Source organism: Centrocercus urophasianus, unplaced genomic scaffold (genome assembly GCF_019232065.1).
Source record: "Centrocercus urophasianus isolate 14NV4802_14NV808 unplaced genomic scaffold, USGS_Curo_1.0 seq_11, whole genome shotgun sequence".
In the NCBI taxonomy this organism is placed as follows: Eukaryota; Metazoa; Chordata; class Aves; order Galliformes; family Phasianidae; genus Centrocercus; species Centrocercus urophasianus.
Genome location: NW_024884253.1, coordinates 20,375,921 through 20,396,445, shown reverse-complemented (window position 1 = coordinate 20,396,445; position 20,525 = coordinate 20,375,921). Strand labels below are relative to the sequence as shown.

The 20,525-nt window shown below is 36.6% G+C and overlaps 1 protein-coding gene across 1 annotated transcript in view; it reads right to left on the bottom strand.

Moving 5' to 3' along the window:
- Positions 1-237: 237 nt before the first annotated feature.
- The window catches only part of STK3 (serine/threonine kinase 3), a 134,303-nt gene continuing 114,015 nt past the window's right edge, over positions 238-20,525 (bottom strand). The window contains exon 11 of the mRNA XM_042835661.1: positions 238-3,568. Coding sequence (XP_042691595.1) covers positions 3,410-3,568 — 159 coding nt within the window. The 3' untranslated portion in view covers positions 238-3,409. The remainder of the gene's footprint in view (positions 3,569-20,525) is intronic.

The window sequence follows — 20,525 nt, the reverse complement described above, 5'->3', positions numbered from 1 at the left end:
TACCTCATGGACTTGTGCACTGATTCATTATTCATTTACCATCAACCACTTTTATACTGAGAAGCTCAACACACTGTGCAGGTGGACACAGAAGCAGACTGAGCCACTGCACCCCTCTGAAAATACCTGGGCAAATACAGGTAAGCTGTTATTTACTGGTGATACAGCTGTATAAATGAATATTAATGGTTACTAGAGACATTAGCTTTAGTTAGAATGAACAACAAGACAACAACATACATGAAAAATTCACTTTTATTACAAACGTTTAGTAAAAGGCAATTATTTTTCAAAACTATTTCTCTTTTTCTTCCTAAACCTAAACAGACAAGATCAGATGCAAATAAGAAACCATTTGGTTAAAATCTTACTGAAGGTTACCTTGTCAGTAGTTCTATCAGATATTCTGCAAATCTCGCCTTTAAAATGCCGTAGTTACTGCACTATCTGCTTTCCTTTATGGAGATGCTCATCCTGCAGTAGAAATGTGCAGCCGTTAGCATGGATGGTTTGATTCATTTGAACAAACAGAAGAAAGGAAAAATTAAGTTGTAATCATCTCTTAATATAAAACCTATTTCTACAGATTATGCTTGCACTTAATTTAGAGGCCGGAATGCTAGCTTCTGGAACCAAAGACAGGTTTCACACTGTCCCAGAAGGGCAACTGAATAACTTCACAGTCATTGGTGGAAGAATTCTTTGGTCACAAACTGCCTGATACTACCCAGTTTAAAGTGTTTCAAAAGCCATTTTCCACCTCTATTAAGTGGCTTGCTTCATTTAGTTTTTTTATTCCGTGACTTTTAGATTTTCCTCCTGCATGTGTGTATGCTCATGCACTAAGTTTACACAAATTGCTTCTATTCGGACAGATCAGGAGTGGAGAGAGGATGTCCTTTATCTTCTGATACCTTTCAGATGCCAGACTGCAGCACCTCTAGTCTAAAATGGCCTTTTACTGGAGTCCTCTGGAGAGTTAATTCATATTTCGTGCACTGCATTTAAAAGCTTTCAGGATACATGAGAGATGAAAATTCTGATCATTACATTACACTGCAAATTAAACTGCAAAGACATCATTCAAAATCAAAGCCCTTTTTTGGTGGGAAAAGTTTCAGAGAGTAAGGGAAAAGAAAGCTGCTAATGATGAAGGCAAGAATGTCTGGACGCTTTGCTTAAAAGGCACACCAACAAAAGGCAAGTTACATTCCGCTCCTGATGGTTTAAGTAATCCTGTTCTATATTTCTACTTACAAGTATGCATATACATACACACACACGTGCATATAGACACACACAGACCAGAAATTTGAGGAATTAGGAATGAATTTTAAATAAGAATCAAACTAACGGGGGAGGTGTTTGCTGCAGTTATTTTCTGCTGCATTATGATTATAATCTAATGGTACAGTGATATGATTATACACTTTTTTACTTTACATCATTTCATTGTATAAATGTGAGGCATAAGATTACAAGGTGCATTTATCTTACCTAAAGTAATTTTTATGGATCTTCTGTGTTCTTGCTTCTTCAGAAGGGATGGTCGTTATTTTAAGAAATATAAAAAGAGTTGAGGGTAAGGATGTTCTAACAATCACAATTAAAATTTATTTGACTCTGGGGTTTACAGATTAGAGTGTGGCATGCACGCAAACACACACAGAATGACAGTGACAACAATGGCTGTAATGCAGCTCAAAACCAAATTCTGGTCCCAGCACGGCCATAATACACTGATATTGTAAAATCTTTTGTTTTCCTTTTCCTTCAATTTTAAGATATAATGTTCCATTTCCAAAATCTGCATTGTTCCATCTAAATGGTCCACAAACGATGACAGTAAATGTTAAGAGGTATGAGATGATTACTAATTTCCAGAAAACATTCAACAGAAGATGCCCATACAGTAGTCACCATTAAAAGCTTAACAGCTGGAGGTTGAAAGTAAAGACCTTTTCAGTTGTATTGTTTAAAGAAGTATGACTATCACAGTAAAGTTAATTATAAAAAGGTAACAATTGTAAAGATTGCAACAGAGAACCCAGTAGATTGTTCAGAAAGTGAATCACATTTTTGGCTAAGTCTGAAATAGCTTTTGCAATCTTGTAAATTCTACCTATTAGATATTACACGATATAAATCAGACAGAAGAAGCTGTAAAAAGATATTAAAAGCTTGGTCCTGCATTTCTGATTTCCCAAAATCTACCACAGAAGACTACAGGAATTTTGTATGTTTAGTGATTGCAGGACAGAACCCTCAGAGATCTGCAATATCTTGCTTCATTTCAGTACTTACATTATATATAATTATCAATTGATATTCTTTGGCTTTTAAATTACTATCCCTTAATATCTATAATGTGAAACCAAACCAAGCCCAAACCACTAATAACTCCCCTCTTCCCTCAAAATAGTGCTGAAAAATTAAATGAACTAAAAAACATATCCAGTATGTGTAAAGTGTAGCTGTTACTTCATTATAAAACTAGGATATAACTACGGTGCAAAACAGGAAGGTGATACTGGTCAGAATTGCAATAGCAATTGGAAATCTACACTGCAGGAGTGACTGCAAGCATTGCTTCTCCTGAATAATAGAAAAATCAAAACCAATTAGGCACTTGTTTTCTTGTTTAATGAGAGACCATTCTGTGTGCGTAAAAATGACAGAAATATTCTCTAAAAGAATGCTCTCTAGTGTAACAATTGTATTGCTCAACTGCAGCCACAATCCTTCATTCAGGAGAGCAGAAAAACATGTGCTTATTATTTCCTTTATGCTTAAAATTCTGTTGATAGGAATGGACTGAACACATGTTCAAGTGCTGTCCTGAACTGGGATGCTTGCTGAAACTGGAGTATTAAAAGATAATATAGTGGTGAGTTGCTTTTCATTCTACTACAATACTAACTTCATCTAGTCTAGCTCTTCTCTCCACAATATTATCAAATATTTCCTAATTAAAAAAAAAAACAGGCATAAAATAAATAGGATAATCAAAGATTACACAATAAATATGCTACTAAGTGGGAGGAAAAGTATATTGCAACATAAGGCTCCGTAGTGTTGTACAATCAAGAAATAGTTCCAGGTGCTCCATAACTCACCTCCTAATGCACAACACAAAGTTACCACAATACACCTGAAAAAGACTGGGAAGTAACAGACCAAACTTCTATTACATTGAACGCTTGAAAATTTAACAAGTGGTAATGTGTTTCACTCCCTTTGCAGAACACCATGTGTTCTTTCACTGCTCCAATTGTCATTGCTTGTGAAGGAAGAATGAAAAGATTGTTGTTTTTTTTTTTTAAAACTCTCACAATAAAATTCCTTCAGACCTACACAGTTACCAGTGTCCACACTGACTCGTAGCATCATCTCTGAAAGTAAAACAAACTCAGAAATTTTGTTGTCTCCTCTTCTTGGCATCCATCGCATCCAGGATAGGTTGCCTCTTTGCAGTGTACCTCTGACGAAGCTCTTCAATTTCTCGTTCCATCATAGGGTCCAAAGCCTTTAATCTCATCTGTAATTCTTCTAAACTTAGATTCTTCAACTGCAAAAAAGGCAAAACAAGCACACAAAAAAACACAGAAAAAGATTACAAACTATTTATAAGCAGTATGAAAACCATCGCTTTTCATAACCCTTTAGATTACAGTTGCACTGTGTTTTTACATACCCCGTGTGTACATATATATATATATCACTGTTTATATAGACAGAAGCTCCACAGTAACAGCATATGAAAACACACACACACATTCAGCACAGTTAATAGAAACAATAACAATTTAAAAAATCCCTTTGAATATCCTGTAATTAGACTGCGAATAAATATAGCCCTGGGATTAAGCTCCTTGGGCTGAAAATAAATGCACACCATTATACACAAGATTATACTCACACATATAAATTACTGGCTAATCAAATATTTCTTACTGAATTCAGTCTCTCACAGAAGCCTTAAGAAACAGACAACTGCTGTAAGAAACAATCTGAGAGACATTTAGAGGTACCCTCTGATCAGAGTGACAAGACACCTGTACTCCTCAACAGACTGCTGCCAGAACCAGTCAAGGCATCTGCCAACAAGGTGCTTAAATAACACAAAATAATTTCCTGAATTCGTGGGAGGGAATTACCTTTTACCGCCCTCTTTTCTTTCCAAAAACGTTTTCTCACAGTGTTAAAAGAGTTCATTACATTTCATTCGTTTAGAGCGATGGCTCACACAAGAAGTATGCAAGCAAAGGCCAGGGTCCCGGCAGGCACCGGGGCACACCAGGTGTCAATGCTCCACCTGCTCTTCCTGGGAGGATCCACTATTGAAACACCCTCCATTGGTTGCCCTATGTAATTCTTTCCTGGGGAAATCCAGTGCCTTACTTCTTTTCTCTCTCCTGCTGGAACTGCCTGGGCGTCCATTTTTCACAGCGTGATAAACATCAACAGATTTCTAACATCCTAGGAAAGGGACAATCTATACTGTGTTTGCAAACATGCTGGCATTGCAAACAAGCGTATCACCTAACTCAGGAGGAAAAAAAAAAGAATACATTTTCTGAATCAACCTACTAATGAGTCAATGCTTAGTTTATGAATCTAGGGCAGTTTTCCATCAGCACCGTCCGATCTGCTTTCCCTGAGGAATGAAATACTACTTTTGATCTTTATTTTTATCCGCATCTGAGGCATATAAATTAGCAGCACATATTGCTACATGCAGTCCAAACCCTAGCACTATGATTTCTACTGATATACTACACCATACATAGTCAACAAATAACTTAAATGCATAACCAAGATGGAGTGAAGAGCAGAAATGCATAGAAGAGCATATACAAAAGGACGCCTATTTTCATTCAATGCTGTTTTAACAATGAGATTTCTACGAAGGTCAGAAATAAAAGTCAGTTGTCAAAATATCCCCAGGACCAGAGACACTCAGAGCAGCATCAGCTTCAGAAACCCCAGATGCACTCAGCAGCCCATAACCAATATCTGTCTCTGCTGAGGACAAATGACACCTTTTGCATCTCAGAAAGGAAGAAGTTGCCTCCGCTCAGTTTATGGCATTTCTCCCACTTGATAAATGTAAGAAAGGGTGGGGGAAAGCAATCATCATTCCTCAGTCACCAAGACTCTTAGAGAAAAACTTCCTACAATTTTCAGAGAATGAAAAGATTTTAAAAACAAATAAACAAAAAACAAACAAACAAACAAACAAAAAAAAAAACAAACAAAAAAAAAACCAAAAACCCACCTCTTTCTTTTTCAGTCCACTGGTAAATATTACTAGCATATTACGGAAACTTTTCAGAGAAGATGTTCTCTAGATGAGAGAATTTGCAGTACTATCACAGAAGATACAACAGTACTGATTCCTCTCTTTAACTGGTTCCTAGCATTAGAGATGAGAGAAGAAATAAAACCATTGTTTTCAGCACATCTGAGAAATGTGTTTGTGGCTCCATGGACTAGCAAGTGGACCAAGAGAAGCACCATCAATGAACACTTGTGTGAGTTTTCTGTGAAAAATGTCACTCATGAAGTCTTGTGTCTGCTTAAGGTCAGCTTGGGCAACCATTTATTCCCTCTGAATCACCACTGCAGACATAAAGTGTAAACTGCACATAATAGACTCAACCTTATGTGATCACATAACTTTTCTGCACAAAAAAAAATAAAAATTAAATTGTCAGAGAATAATGTGATGGCTGAGTTTTTATTTAAATTTCAGTCAAGAAACAGAGCCAGCAAATGGAATTAAATATTCTTTAAGAATCACAGACAGCTGGGCTGGAAATTAAAATACAAAGAGAATGAATTTTTAAATCCAGAGAATAAGAATCTTTCAGAATGATCTCAGTCATGTCACCCAGGGGACATGAGGAACTGCAGTGCTCATCTGTATGAACGGATGATGCTTGGGACACACAGAGGAAGCAAATAACAGAAAAAAGGGAAATTAAGAATCTGAAAACAGAGTTATGAATATCATCCATCTGACATCAGATGCTAGATTAGACAGTAATGGTCAGAGAGCTCTGTGTACTATAGAAAACCACTTAATCACGTTGAAATGATGCAGCTCACTCTAGGAAGTGTTTCTGTGCACACACACGTATAACTCCTCATTCAGAATGTTTGCTTCTTGACTTTTTTCTGTGCCATGGATACTTTTTCGTGAACCCTAAAGACAGCAGAAGCCCAAGCATTGATTGCAACAGCAAATACATTAAATGAGATGTGCAGAAACTACTCAAACAGGAAATGTAATTGTTCCTATGCAATTTATTCCCATGCATGATGATCATTTTGATTCAGTTTCTTAAAGCTGTAGAGCTTGGCACTCTCATCCACTTCCATTTGTAAAGAGTTCACAATTTAAACTGCCATAGCTAATTTCCCATGTGGCTTGTTGAAAGAAGGACTAGCAACACAAATAGGAAACTCTCTGCAAGCAACCAGAATTCAAAAAGGCTTTAAATGGTACTTTGCTAACATTTTACAAGCTGCAAAAACAGTAGTCCTGTAATCAAGCTATTATTAGTCTGACAGTGACAGTTTAATCTCTGCCACTCCAAACAAGAGAATCAATCGCGTCCGTTCTGAGCTCAGATGCTCACAATCAGATAGCAATTAGTGTCAAGATGGTCCAGCCCCAAGGCAGAGGCAGGCTTCAGTGAATGGAGCATCTGCAAGGTGTATGGGAACACTCGTCTTCACTGATACCCTTCAGATACCAAAGCATATCTATCGAATCCTGCAGCTGAACTGTTATTTTCTAGGAAAAGGCAACACAACCATACATTGCACACTCTCCTCTAAGGAAACAAAAGTAAGGAAATCTAATATAGCTCATCTTGAACTCTTACGAAATGGAATACCCACCATTTGCCTCCTTCTGGTTCACTTTTCAACCTACTCATAACAGGGTAAGCAACTTCTCCAAAAAAGCTGAGTGCAAAAGTTAGAAAGCAGCAGAACAGATTCAGAATTGTTAGCAACCTTCTTTTAATTTGATCACCTTCATTATTGAGAAATGAAGTTGGGATACAGCAACAATCAAGAGGCTGGGGAAGTTCCAGGCACATCCACAAGCTGCGATCAAATCACAGATGAGAGCTACTGAGTCCAGAGACAGGTACATTCCCTGGTGTGACGCTGGCAGGAACCACAGCCAATCACAGTTACCTGGGTTTTTAAGAAGCAGTGATAAGCTCTGCAGCTGAAGAGAAAATAATCCAGTGCTATAATGCAAGATAGAAGATTCATCAGAATATTTTCTATGCAGAAAACATTCTTATTCTGGTCAACACTGGTTTCAGGCTGTTTGCTTTCTATTACATCTTCAAACAGCGACATAGAAGGAATACCTTCCTCCCATGCTGATGCGGTCATCTCTCAGAACTAAACCCCAGCAAGGGAAGGGCAACAGTTTTTACCTTTTTCAGTGTAAGTGAGTGTATTTCAGATAGGTCAGCTACATTTGGATTGTTATGTTCAGCAGGACAAAGAATTACTTGCAGTCAATACTCCTGCCTGCAGAAGGACCCACACCGTACCTTATATATTTTGTTTGCAACCCTGATCAGATCATATTGACAAAGACTTGAGCCAGAACATGCAACTGATAAATATACAGGCATTCCTGTCTACAGACCAGATATTGATAAGCTGAGCAGGAAGGAGATAACACACAATCATATGTGGACCTTCAAAGGTCATCAAGACAAGCAGCGCAATGTGAATCCTAACTGCCTGTGTCCAGCACAGGAGTCAGGAGGAAGGAAATGTATCTGAGATACTTGGCGGTGCTTGCAGTCCATGAATTACAGTGAAGGGGTCTGGAAAAGAGTCTGGAACTCATTAGCTGGTCTTGGCCAGCACACATCTGTAGCCATCCAAACTTTTCAGGGGGCGAAATCCAAAGTTTGGGTGGATGTAGCACACTACAGTCTTAATCCGCCCTTGACAGCTAACAGAGGTAAATAAAAGCTCTAGGCCTGTGATGTTTTCAATATGATAAAATTAGATTTCATTAGTAATTCCATAATGCATGAATTACCATTGCAAACCTCCATTCTATCAAACTAAATTATGGAATACTGCCATTAAGCTGGTGCAATGAAAACAAGCAAATAGATATTTGATCAAAAAATAATCTGTATCAAGTTTGTTGTATTTACTTGAAAAAAACAATTTTTTCCTAGCAACTGCTTAAATGAATCTTACAGATGCAACATGCCTTATTAGAGGCCTTTGATTAAAAAAATATGGATTACTAATACTGTATTCTGAGTCATCTATTTTCCCATCTGCTAGTAATTCCTACAATATGAACTATCAACAGAATGGCTAACAACAACAATTTTCTATGGCAATTGCAAGAGTGGGTTGCCTATAGCACTTTCTAAGATTTAACCAGTGCATGCCTTGGATTGCTCTGTGTTGTTAGTGGCCTCGGGTAAAAGAAACTTTCTTTCCACTGTAGCCTTTCCTCTACTTTTGCTGAGCAGTTTTCTTCTCTCTTACTGAATGAGACCCACTGATGATTTCAAAATCCTTTTTACTAATATAACAAGTTAGACTTGAGTCAGGATCCCTTAGACCTTCCTGATGAATTTTTCTGGTCTATAAAAGTTCATAGAAGTTCCAAAAGCTCACTTATGTGATAGCTTTCTTATCCTTGCATGCAAAGAAATATGCCACAGTTGCTGTTACGTGCTCAGCAGCAGCTCTCCCCTCCTTGCTGTACTTGTCAGGCTGCACGTCAGAGCTCTGACCTGCTGTCATCCCTACCCCTGCTGTCACTGGAGGTGGCAAATCACACACAAGCAAACCAACTATAACAGACAGTAGAGCAAAAGCAATTTTACTGTATGTTAGGGAGCAGGTTTCCTTGTTGCAAAATACAAAATATGAGGCTATACAAATATAAAAAAGATCTCAATTACTACTGTTGCTTTTGGGAGAAAAGAACTAGGAACGTAAAATTTTAAAACCTAAACTTCATTCCACAGGACTACTTTATGCATTGGGAGGGGTAAAATAAGCACATAGAATTAAGAGAAAATTAAACCAGGACAACTTCACTTATTTTAAGAAGTCCTTTTAGGAATAAAATATTATATATAAACGTTCAATTATTAATTCCTATCTTCACTACTCAAACCTCCACTGTTCACACATTGAAACTGTATATTGTTTTCAAAACACAAAGCTCAATCTCCCCTACTATCCCTATTTTTCAGCTATTGAAGACTTTCCTCAGCTTCAGAAAGTACTGCATATGAATAGCAAACCACTAAGAGAGAGAAAAAAAAAGGGGGTTTTCTATAGCGTTAAAGCATACGATAATTTGCATACTACCCAGGGCTTTTCCTCTTAGCACATTAAGCACTGCCGATCCTAAAATTCAAAAATTATGAGCTGGGTCCTTCATCTTTATTAAACTACCATAAAAAATTGGATTCCTAAAACGACAGTTTTAGGTCTTGCTACCTCTTTTTATTTCTGAGCCATGAGGAGGCAGCTAGAATTTAAACGTTTCTGCTTAGAAACTGCAAAGACTAAAAATGTTCAGGGAAAAGAAAAACACCAATCTAGGAGCTTAAAGCTTTTATGAGTTATACTGACTACAGGAATTGAAATCTACAGAAAAGCACAAATCATCATGAAGAGTTGTGTAAAAATCAATGATATTACAACTCTTGCATACTGCAATTTTCCACAGCTCCTCACAACACCAGTTAAGTAGCATGTGTTTATGTTTGATCATACCGTAAGCAGCTCAAACATAATTCACATTGCTTTTACTACTAAAGAATATGATGTTCATGTGGTTGGATTATAATAATTTTCACTAAAAGGGGTAAAATATAAAAAGCAACTGAACAGAGGTAAATAAACTGCAAGCCATGTGCTCCAGAAAACTGGTAGCTCAAAAATGTTCGTTGATAGGTAAATGTGAGATCATTTTCTCAGATCATTTTCACTTCAGAAGTGTACAAAAGGAAAAAAAAAACAACTTTTATTCTGTTTCTTTTTGCTTCTGTCACTTAGAGATCGTATTGTAAAATTACACACTTACAATTGAATCTACTGAAGCACGACACTGTAATTTGCTATTGTCCTCTCTTCAGAACTGCACCATCTATCACAGACATTTTTCAAAATGACTTTTAAGAGTATCACAGGCAAATACTCTCCATTTAAAATGCCTCAGAGAAGACTTTGGCTTTCTTTTAAGTACTCTGATTTTCTTTATCAGGCACGTAAAGCTACGGTTAGCCATGAAAAAAACAGTGAATGTTTAGTGGAGTTTCCAACAGAATAGGTAATCTAAAGCTTAGGAAAAGCCCTCCATCTGGGTATCCACTGTGCTATTTAAACTGAGTTGCAAATACATCCACACAGTGAGGAGAGCTACCACACCAGATCTAAAAATATACAGGATCTCCCCTCTGCCCTTATTGCTTATGCAGGGGAAAAAAAACAAAAAACATAAAAACCAAACAAACTAACAACAGCAAGAAAAACAAACCTATGAAACAATAGTTTTTCAAACATTATCCACATAGATACACAGCTTTAAATAAAAAATGAATTACATAACTGGAGTTTTTAGTGTACTAATTAAGTAGTAACTGAAAGCATTTCATTCATACTAACATGTAGACCTCCAGGGTAAGTAGTTTGTCTTTCATAATTAGTTCTCTCATAAACAGCACGCTTAAGGTTGTAAGAACTACATATCCCATTTCAGCAAACTGCAGTTATCATTCACCTATATAAATGCAAACATTACTCCATATGTTTTTTTCAAGGTAAGGCACTGCCTCCTTGCCATTTCATTTTTCCATGACAGAGTCACTTACAAAACGGTCAGAAAATAAGATTTTTGCATCTTTTTAAAGTTCTACTGATCTACATGCAAGTACAAGCTGTATTAACTACTGACATACGAGTGATTTGGGATCTTTTTCTTTACCTAAATTAATCCAGATAAGAAGTCCAAGTATAATAAAGGTAAAATAATGAAACAATAAAGGTGTGCCATTTTTGCTGAAATATTTGGTAGATGCAGATTTACATTTGGGAGTAAAATTAAAAACACAAATAATATGAAATAGAAGTTTTGAAGTTAAAAAGAAAACTGTACCAAAGCAAACAAATTAATGCAATACATAATAAGTATTGTGTAGCAAGTTTACATAATAGTTCAATTCAATATTATATTTAAAAGAAAAACTGAAGTTCCTTGAATAATCAGGATCTCTGGCATACAAGATATATCCACACAGAAGTTAACTGCAGACACAGAGAAGAGTTTAACGTGAAGAGGTCGGAGAGTTTTTAAACCTTAATCTCAGTGTCCAAGTGAAAGACAATACACGCGAATCTGAAACTTCTTAGAAATGCAGAGTGGTCATAGCTCAAACTACAGCAAAAACAAAACCAGCAAAACTAAATTTTCTAGACAGGAAAGTCTGGGGAGGGGGGACATAATGTCCCCAGCCCATAACGGACACACAAATTCCTATTTTATTTGCTGAGGAACCTTGAGTTATATTCTTTACAGGAAAGAAAAAACAGTTTAGTTTAAAATAGCCTATTCAGAATTCTAGGAAAATTCTATTTTATTTTATTCTATTCTAGGAAAATAACATATCATCTTCAATAAATGGGAGAATGATAGACATACTGCTTGTTAGTTTTCATTTCAAGCAGAAAGCATTCTAGCAAGCATGTCCAACAGCGTATAGCTTTCAACCACTTTTGGTACGAAATGAACAGGAAAAAATCTATAGTCCAAAAACCAGAAAGGGCAGACGCTGAATGCAGCAAGTAGACAGAGCCAGAGCTAAGCAGAGAAATGTAACCGAGCTGTTAGCCACAGCAGGGAGAAATGAGACTCCTGCTGCACAAAAATCACAGAGGTTAAGGTCTGGGGATGGGGCCAAGGGAGAAGAGGACAGCCAGGCCTAGCTGAATGGCACCGCCATGGCTGCTGCACAGGGACTTGAGGCAAGCGGGGGGCAAGGCTCAGCCCCAGCGCCCTGCCATGTAATGACAGTTCCCACGTTAGGGAAAATGATTGAAACAGCTCTGAAACTTTCTTACCATCTTCATGAACTGAGAAGATTTGTGGAATATCTCTTCAGAATTTAAGGGATACGTTAATTCTCCCTAACAGCATCACTGTTTCACTGAAGTCTTATCTACAAATCAGCCAGACGCTGAGGTTTCAGAAGCTTCACCAACATGGTCAGTTCTTTAGATGAAATGCACCAGCTCTGCATTGAATTATTTAACTAAAATTCAATCAAAGAACCACTGATCACCACATAATCTTTAGCCAACCTGGGGAAATACACAATGCACAGCTCTAAATGTAGTACAGCTTCTGTTTTCCTTCTAATCTGACTAAATGATAACTAAAATAAGTTAATGAATACAGAAAGTGATAGCCAATAAAATAATACTACTTAGCTTGCAGCTTTTAAATAACACACGGTACCTTTTCCTGCAAAGACAGGTAACATGCTACTCACACTACAAGTAATGTACTAAGAAATATCCTATAAGAAATATAAGAATACTAAGAACAAGATAATAATTAAAACACATGAATCAAAAGGCCTACGTACTAAAGTACAACTAGCAGCAACAGTAATTAATAAAAAAGCCACTAACATCTTAATGAATAAGAAAAGCAGGCAATCCCAACACTGATTCTAATTCTAATCTCTAAAGGAGACTATTCTACAAAAATAAATCACCTTGTAAAAAGGATGATGCTTACTCCATGAAGAAACCCCATTTATTTAGTAAACAAGATTCAATGACTCAGTGGCATATTCACTTACAGAGTCCAGAACTGCCAAAATAATTTGCCAGATAAATATTTATTATCAAATATTTTGCCTATGACTCAAACGGGCATGTGATTAAGCCAAAAACTAGCTTTCTTACCTGCACAGTATTATCTCCTAGGAAGGTCTAAAGCATTTGATCTACATACTTTGAGCATAAGTTTGTTTATTCAGTTTTGGTTGTTTTTTTTCAATTATAAATTTAAAGATACAATTGTAGTTTATTATGATGAAGGAGAAGCATTAGACAGAGCTAACCTCAGTGCAAACAGATACCGTGGAAGCTTTTGTGACAACACTGTCATTTAATACCAGTTGCAGTTCTAGCATTCACTACTCCATCTTCACATTTCTAGAGTGACTTACACCAGCGACAGAGCCCTCTGCTAGGGAATGGTCTGAGCTCTGTAAACCCTGTACGCAAACGATGTGACTCCAGTTTTGGTAAGAATCCTTCTGGTCTCTCTACCCCCTGCTGGTTTTTCACCTCATCTTACTGATTGTTTGCATTCTGATGACGTTTCACTTTTCTAGACTTAAATTAATCAAGAAAAAGAAAAAAAATCACTGTACAGTAGTTTAGCAGTAAAGAAAAATAATTACAAAATTCGAATCATTGCATGATGTATCAACAACAAAAAAGCTGCACATACTGCACTCGATTTTGAGGTGGCTGCAACTTCAAATCTAAATCCTTATCCTGAAAAGCCCTTTTGGGAGTAATTTAGGTTTTATAATTGATGTAGCATTCATAATCTGGAAACAGAAGTAAAACTAAGGGCATTGTCTACATTATTTCCAACTGTAAGAGCAGGAAATAACAAAGAGTTCCTATCAAGCTCAAACTTGCTCCAAACAACCTATCTCATTCCCAGGCCATGTAAAAAGCATCAGGAAAATGCGAGACGGGCAAATGCATTCCTCCAATGCAAGGTGTCAGTACTCAGAAAAAATCTGGGCTCAGTTCAGTCGGTTGTTACGTAGCTCATCTTTAAATGAAATCATGTTTCACAATTGCACATTTAGAAATAATTAAAAGCCAAATAGATCTTAATTTCAATTTACAGTGTCTTGTAAATACAATTCCATTGTTAAGACCATTTTCAGAGTAGTGCTTTTCCAAAGCAAAGACCAAATTACCAATGTTGACGCTATTAAATGCTTTTGCAATTTATTTAAAATTCATCAGCCAGTTTTCTGCTCACAGCACATTTATTCCTGAGCTTGAATGGCGTAGTGCATCCAAAGATATAAAACTGAACAGAGAAAAGGTACAAATGAATGGGTTTGATGATCTATTAAGTGTTTGTTTAGAGTTCGTTAGAACAAGAGAATGTGAAAAAAACCCCTTCACCAACAGGATCTAATGCATACGCATGAGTACAAATACAAGGAAACACAGAGTTAGTGGCAAACAGACTGCCTATCAGTTCCAAATCTTCTGAGTTACACATGAATTTACCAACACAGGGATTGCTTCTTGATGCAGTTACTGCATGTGTCAGGATGCACCACTGAAAAAAGTCATGCTCTCAGAAAAACATATGAATACAGGCTACATATTCCTGAATTGATGCTAATGAAAATCAACTTATGTTGCAGAATGATTCAATTAAAAAAAAAACATGTATTTTAAAGATGTTAACATCCCTCACGAGTAGGAAAGATCACCATATTGAGCAGTTTAAAAACAAGTGTTAGTGTGTAGAAATTACAGCTGAAATTACACATACCATATACTTTATGGTAATACACAACACTGTAAGGAGAAAATCAATATCAGATTATATTTACAAAAAAAATTTGGTTTATTACAGGTGAATACCTAATTCACCAAAGGCCCTGTTAGAAGGCAAAAAATGAATGGAAGAAACGACTTCTAAATATTTAAAAATCTCACATAGATCAAGAGAGATTTTAAGTAGCAACGCAGCACAATGTATACAAAAACCTGAGAATCTGGTTCATCAGTTCATTTTTTTCCTAAATACGTAATTTGATGATAGCATTTTCAAACTTTAAATACTTTTTTATACAGATATTGGCTCCTTGCAGTCCTCAACCATTTCCATCTCAAACCACTTTCCTTTTTCCTACCCGAGCATCTTCTCTTGCTTTAAACAAAATCTTGTCGTTTTTGACATTAATATCTCCAAACATCAGCCCTCCTGGGAGCTTGTCTTTATAACATGTGATGGTTTGTATCACGCAGGGAAATGTAGTTATGAACTGAACACCTATTAACCTGGTTGTTATCAAGTTGCTTATCAATTTAATACCATGCAACATTTTAAAAGTAGCAATGTCACTTGAAAACTGACATATTTGCTATTTATTGTTGCTATAACAACCACAGAAAATTGTGTAAGAAAATACCAAGCAATGGTATTTAGGTATAAAGGATGAAACACCATAGAAACAGATAAGAATAGAACAAGTTGTGTCAGCACTGGCCTGAAGGAAAATTTTACACACAAACAAGTTTTTGTTTTTGAAATATAAAAAGCTGGAGAAACAGAAAAGGGCAGTTAAGGTGGCAAAATAAAAATATGGATTAGTAACAACGTTCTCCAACAGGGATTATGTGCAGATTACATGAAACCTCTGTGAAAACTAAAACGCATTAAATGAGAAATTTTGAGAAAACATCCAGCAGAGATAATGATACAAACTCATTTTGAATATATATTTCAAACCTCTTGCTTATAATAATACTGCTGCAGTGTCATACTATATAAATAGGCCTCAAAACCAGAACACAGTAATAGCTACATTGCTGCCAGTTCTACATAGTTTTCTAAAATTCCCTCCAGCAGAAGGAACTAGCAATTGATTTAGGAAGTTACGAAGGAATTCAAATGTGGAGATCTATTTTCCTGTAGGTCAACCCACTACTGCACTGTATAATGAATGTAAACATGAAATGATATCATTTCATCTCTGCTCCTCACCTTTCCAATGACCTTTCAGAGAAAACATCCCGGAGCCTGAATTTTGTTTGGCATGGAAGTCATACAGGCTGGATAATACGATATTCCTACCTACAAGCAGAACATCTTTAATGTATTAATTTCACTGAAAGCAAAAAGAAAAGTTAAATAGATATCTCTATACCAAAGCTAGTATCAATACAAGGGCCATTAAAAATCAAAATTTTAGGTCCAGCAGAAGAAATAATACATTTACAGCTCTTTCTTTAATCAATCTACAAAGCCAAAATTGAACTTCTGTCCAGTAAATCTTAGGATGTTATCCACTGACTTGTATTAAGACATAATCAAGACAAAAACACTTATTCTTCACATCTCTCTTGTTTCAAAAAAGGACAAAAAAGCAGATGGTATTAAAATGCAGCTCAAACGAAAGGTGATAAATTTAGACTTGATTCAGCAGACACATGGAAACCATTACATAAAGAAGGGAATTCTTCCATAAAAAGTTAGTTCAGGTGAGATGTAACTGAACCACAGGCAGGAATCTTAACAGAAAGGACTGTCATGATTTGCTGATATTAAAACAGTAGTAGAATTGGGGACCAAACAGAAGAAAAAAAAAAGAGTAAGGAAACAGCTTCGTTTTACACTTAATTTGACCTAATGACAGGGGGTAGCCAAAAGGGTCATTCCTACTGTGTGAAACCCTCAGGCTGCTGCTGCCTCCTTACATGGGATTCACCAACTCACAGCTGTGGGTGAGTGGGGAGGGAGAGGAGACAGGATGCAGGAAGGGGAGGCTGATGTTTGCTGTGCAAGCCCAACCAGCTTACCTTGCTGGGCATACGACTGCTCTGATCAGCACGGCTCAAGTCACAGAACTAGATGGTGCCCTTTTCTGCCAGACCCCTCTCACCCTCTAATACATCTCCCACAGGACTGAGGGTACAGTGCCCCACATCGATCCATGCTTCCAAGCTGTAGCGGAGAAGGTCAACCCACTGGCAGATCAGAGTAAACCCAGACCACAGCCCACATCTCAGCATAGACATACGACTGCAAACCTCTTCTTGGACACTACTGTATGTAGGAAACTCGGAGCAAATCGACTTCAAGATCTCCACATTTGCTGAATTTGGAAAAAGGCTCCAAAGTTATCAAGACAAACAGCACAGTCATCTAAGTCTCATTTCATCAGGAAACAGACCAGAAATAATACAAAGCCAGATTGCAAAAGATTTTTCTCTGAGCAGGGTAATTAAAAATTAGAAACACCAGCATGATTAAATGTTAACAGAACCACACAGTAAAACTGAATATTGCATTTTGGTAAGTATAGGTTTGGGGCGCAATCATAAATACCTATGAAGGACGGTCATGCTTTCATGACAAAGTGAATCAAATTGATTTTATACATTACAACTACTAAAAAATTAATCGTATAACTTTTTTTCCCCAAAGTTCTGTCAAGTGAATTGGTGGTTTCCTCAAATTCAGTCTGCAAGCAGGGGGTACCTGCAGGAGGGGTGTGAGAATCAGAACCAAAGCTTTTTTCTCTTTCTGGCATTCACATCCCTTCAGAAGAAACACAGAGATGGTGTATTCTCATCACATTTTAGGATTCATGTATTTGACAACGTACTCGACAACAGAGTAAGAAGACTGCCCCACCTACACCAAAAATGGCAGGGATTCTCAGAACCAATCAAGCTGTAAGTGAAAATCTAATACAAACAGGCAAAGCTTTTGTACCTACTACTTACAGGGTAAACTACTTGTCTACTTCAGAAATACATTTTTAAATGCTAGATGCAAACAGCCAATGCTGTGGTATGATTATTAGACATCAGCAGTGGATTGTACAATGCATGCTTTTGGAAACGCTATTTCAAAATATTGTCTTAGAAAACTATTGCAATAATTTCATAAGCTTTTGTGTATCTTGAGAATAAAAACTAAAACTATCACAAAAAATGAAAAGGGAATAAAGGCTTATTTTATCCTCTACATAATTTTAATCTTCTCATATTACAAAAAAGAAATGTATATTATGCCTTAGCAGTGGATGTAAATGGTGATCCACTCAAGCACCGCAGTTGCCCTGCGGTTGCCATCCAACAATATATTTTAAAACATATCCTAACTCATCACATGTATTTCTAAAAAGATTTTGCACCTGTGAAGTAGCAGAAATATGGTCTTTATAGAAAAAGCTTATGGTGTCACTGGCAGCCCACTGACAGCCCATCCTTTGTGTTGCTGCAGCGTTATCGCAAAGTCCTGCCTTGCTTTGATTTAACTGCTCAGGCAGCCCATCGCTTAATTTGGAAGCATTCAAAAGCCCTCAGAAAAGCGCTCAGGGACTTGGCATGTCTCCTCACTGCTGTGCAAAAGCACCACTTTGTTTTTGCATTTTCATCAGAGCTGTCACAAGAATTGTGGACTCTGCTGCTCATGTACTGCTTTCAAATTTGTGACGGTTCTGTCAACCTTAATGCTTCAACAAAACTTTTAATTAAAGTCTTTCAGAGAGAATATTGCTATTTCACTTTCTGCAATTTATTTGGCTTGATTACTTAAAACAATAAAACTAATTTGAAGAAACACTTACATTACAATCGCAGTCTAATTAGGGAACATTTCACCAGAATGTGAATGCTAAACAATTCTCTGTCCTACTAATTAAAATGCATTTGTGGACCTACTCAATACAGGAGAAAAAACAGAAAAATAAAAATCTGCAGGTACTACAAAATAAGCTACTGCATAGCCGACTAAAACTTTCCCAATAGTGTATCTTGATTCTGAAGTAATTTCACTTTTTACAAGTAATGACTCAAACACTCATACAGTTACTTCACACTATGAAGAAGCACATCACACAGAGGTCAAAAGGTGTCGTTAAAATGGCATGCTAGGGCTATTCACAGCCTAAACTGGTAAACCCACACCAGCAATGAAGATGAGGAGTCTATTCAAGGCCATTCAGAGCAGCACGTGGACCAGGACCATGAAAAGAGCCCCAGCAATAGCTGAGCCATAACGTAGATGGCTTTTAAAGGAACAAGTCTGAAGCACAATCAAATTGTGTTTAGATTTCCTGCATCACATCAGCATGACACACTCGTTAATTTAAAGGATTCAAATTATTTCAGATGACTGCTTTGAAAATTTCAAAAGCATACCAAGTCTGAGATGGTTACTGTCAATGACAAAGCCCTAACTGAGCATGTTTCAGTTTGACCTTTACATACATAAGACTTGGAAAGAAAACACCATTTCTTAACATAATCCATACACAGATAAAAGCTGAAAGCCCTTCTACACTCAGAAAAGAAGTCACTTAATATTTCCATACAAGAATAAAGAAATAGAAATGAATTCTTTGCAAGTAAAGACAGGAAGATGTTAATGATTCCTATGATTGTACATCTAGATATGAACTTCTTAACACATCAGTGTCAGCATGAGACTTCCTACTTGCAACATCTATTAAAATGATTGCACACCTCAAGGTATCATCACTAAGAAATTATGAACAAAACAAGAGAAGCAACAAAATATTTCATAAGAATTTATATAAAATTAAAACCATGTTAGCATCATTAAATGTGATCTGCAAATTAACAAATGATTCACTAACCTCCTGAGGTGTGTTCTGTAGATCCCCCAAAATTGATTTAAAGTCCTGCTGTATTTACAGCAAAACTCTCTTGCCTATTTCACAAGTACATGTGCGTTCACAGAAGTAACACAAAGCAGCATTTTTACTCTGTATTGTTTTCCATAAAATCAACATTTTTTTTCCGTTGTACAACCATTGGAGCAAGCGCTCCCTTCGAGAATGCATCAAGAATGAATAATCTGCTGAGAAATATGTAAGACATTACTCATACATAAAAATGTATATCCCATGTCTATGAATGTATCAAACACAGCAATTCCAGTTCAATTTCACCCAAGGTTAGTTGTGATCCTAGACTGCTTGGCACCAAGTACCATTTATTTAGATGAGTACAATCCAACCCAAGCATGAAGCTTCCTGGCACAGTCAGCTAAAAAATAAAAATATTAAAACATATGGACAACCCAGCCAGCTTTCACTAAAATACCTGACACTTACTCAACTGATAACCACCTGCATACAAAGTCCTTCACAGCTTTAAAATGACTTCCTTCTTTCTGTTTTTTCCTTTGAAAGAATAAAATATTTTTGAAGCTATTTCCCATCATATCAAGTACAAACATGCTTTCATTTAACTTCAGGAATGGAATGTGTCTTATTTTGATCTTTCACCTTTGTTCAGTTAGAGAAATTTGTATTGTTGGTAATAAGAGGAAAACCAGATCTTACTTAAAATAAGATTTATGCCATGTTTTTGTATATTCTCAGGGACACTGCATTCCAAATTGATAATTACTTACATTTTCTTTCTTTCTTTCTTTCAAAAAGAAAAAAAAAAAAAAAAAGAAAAAAAAAGCAAATATGTTTTTAATGTAGTCAGTCCTGCAAAGACAGCTGGAAGGATCACCAGCCTCCTGAGTCAGTAGTATCATACATCAGGCATTCATTTTAATTGTTAGCTGAAAAACTTACTATATATCCTATAAATCATGGTCTGGTAACAGACAGGAGTGTCTGCTTTAGCAGGGGGGTTGGACTCAATGATCTCCTGAGGTCTTTTCCAAGCCCTGC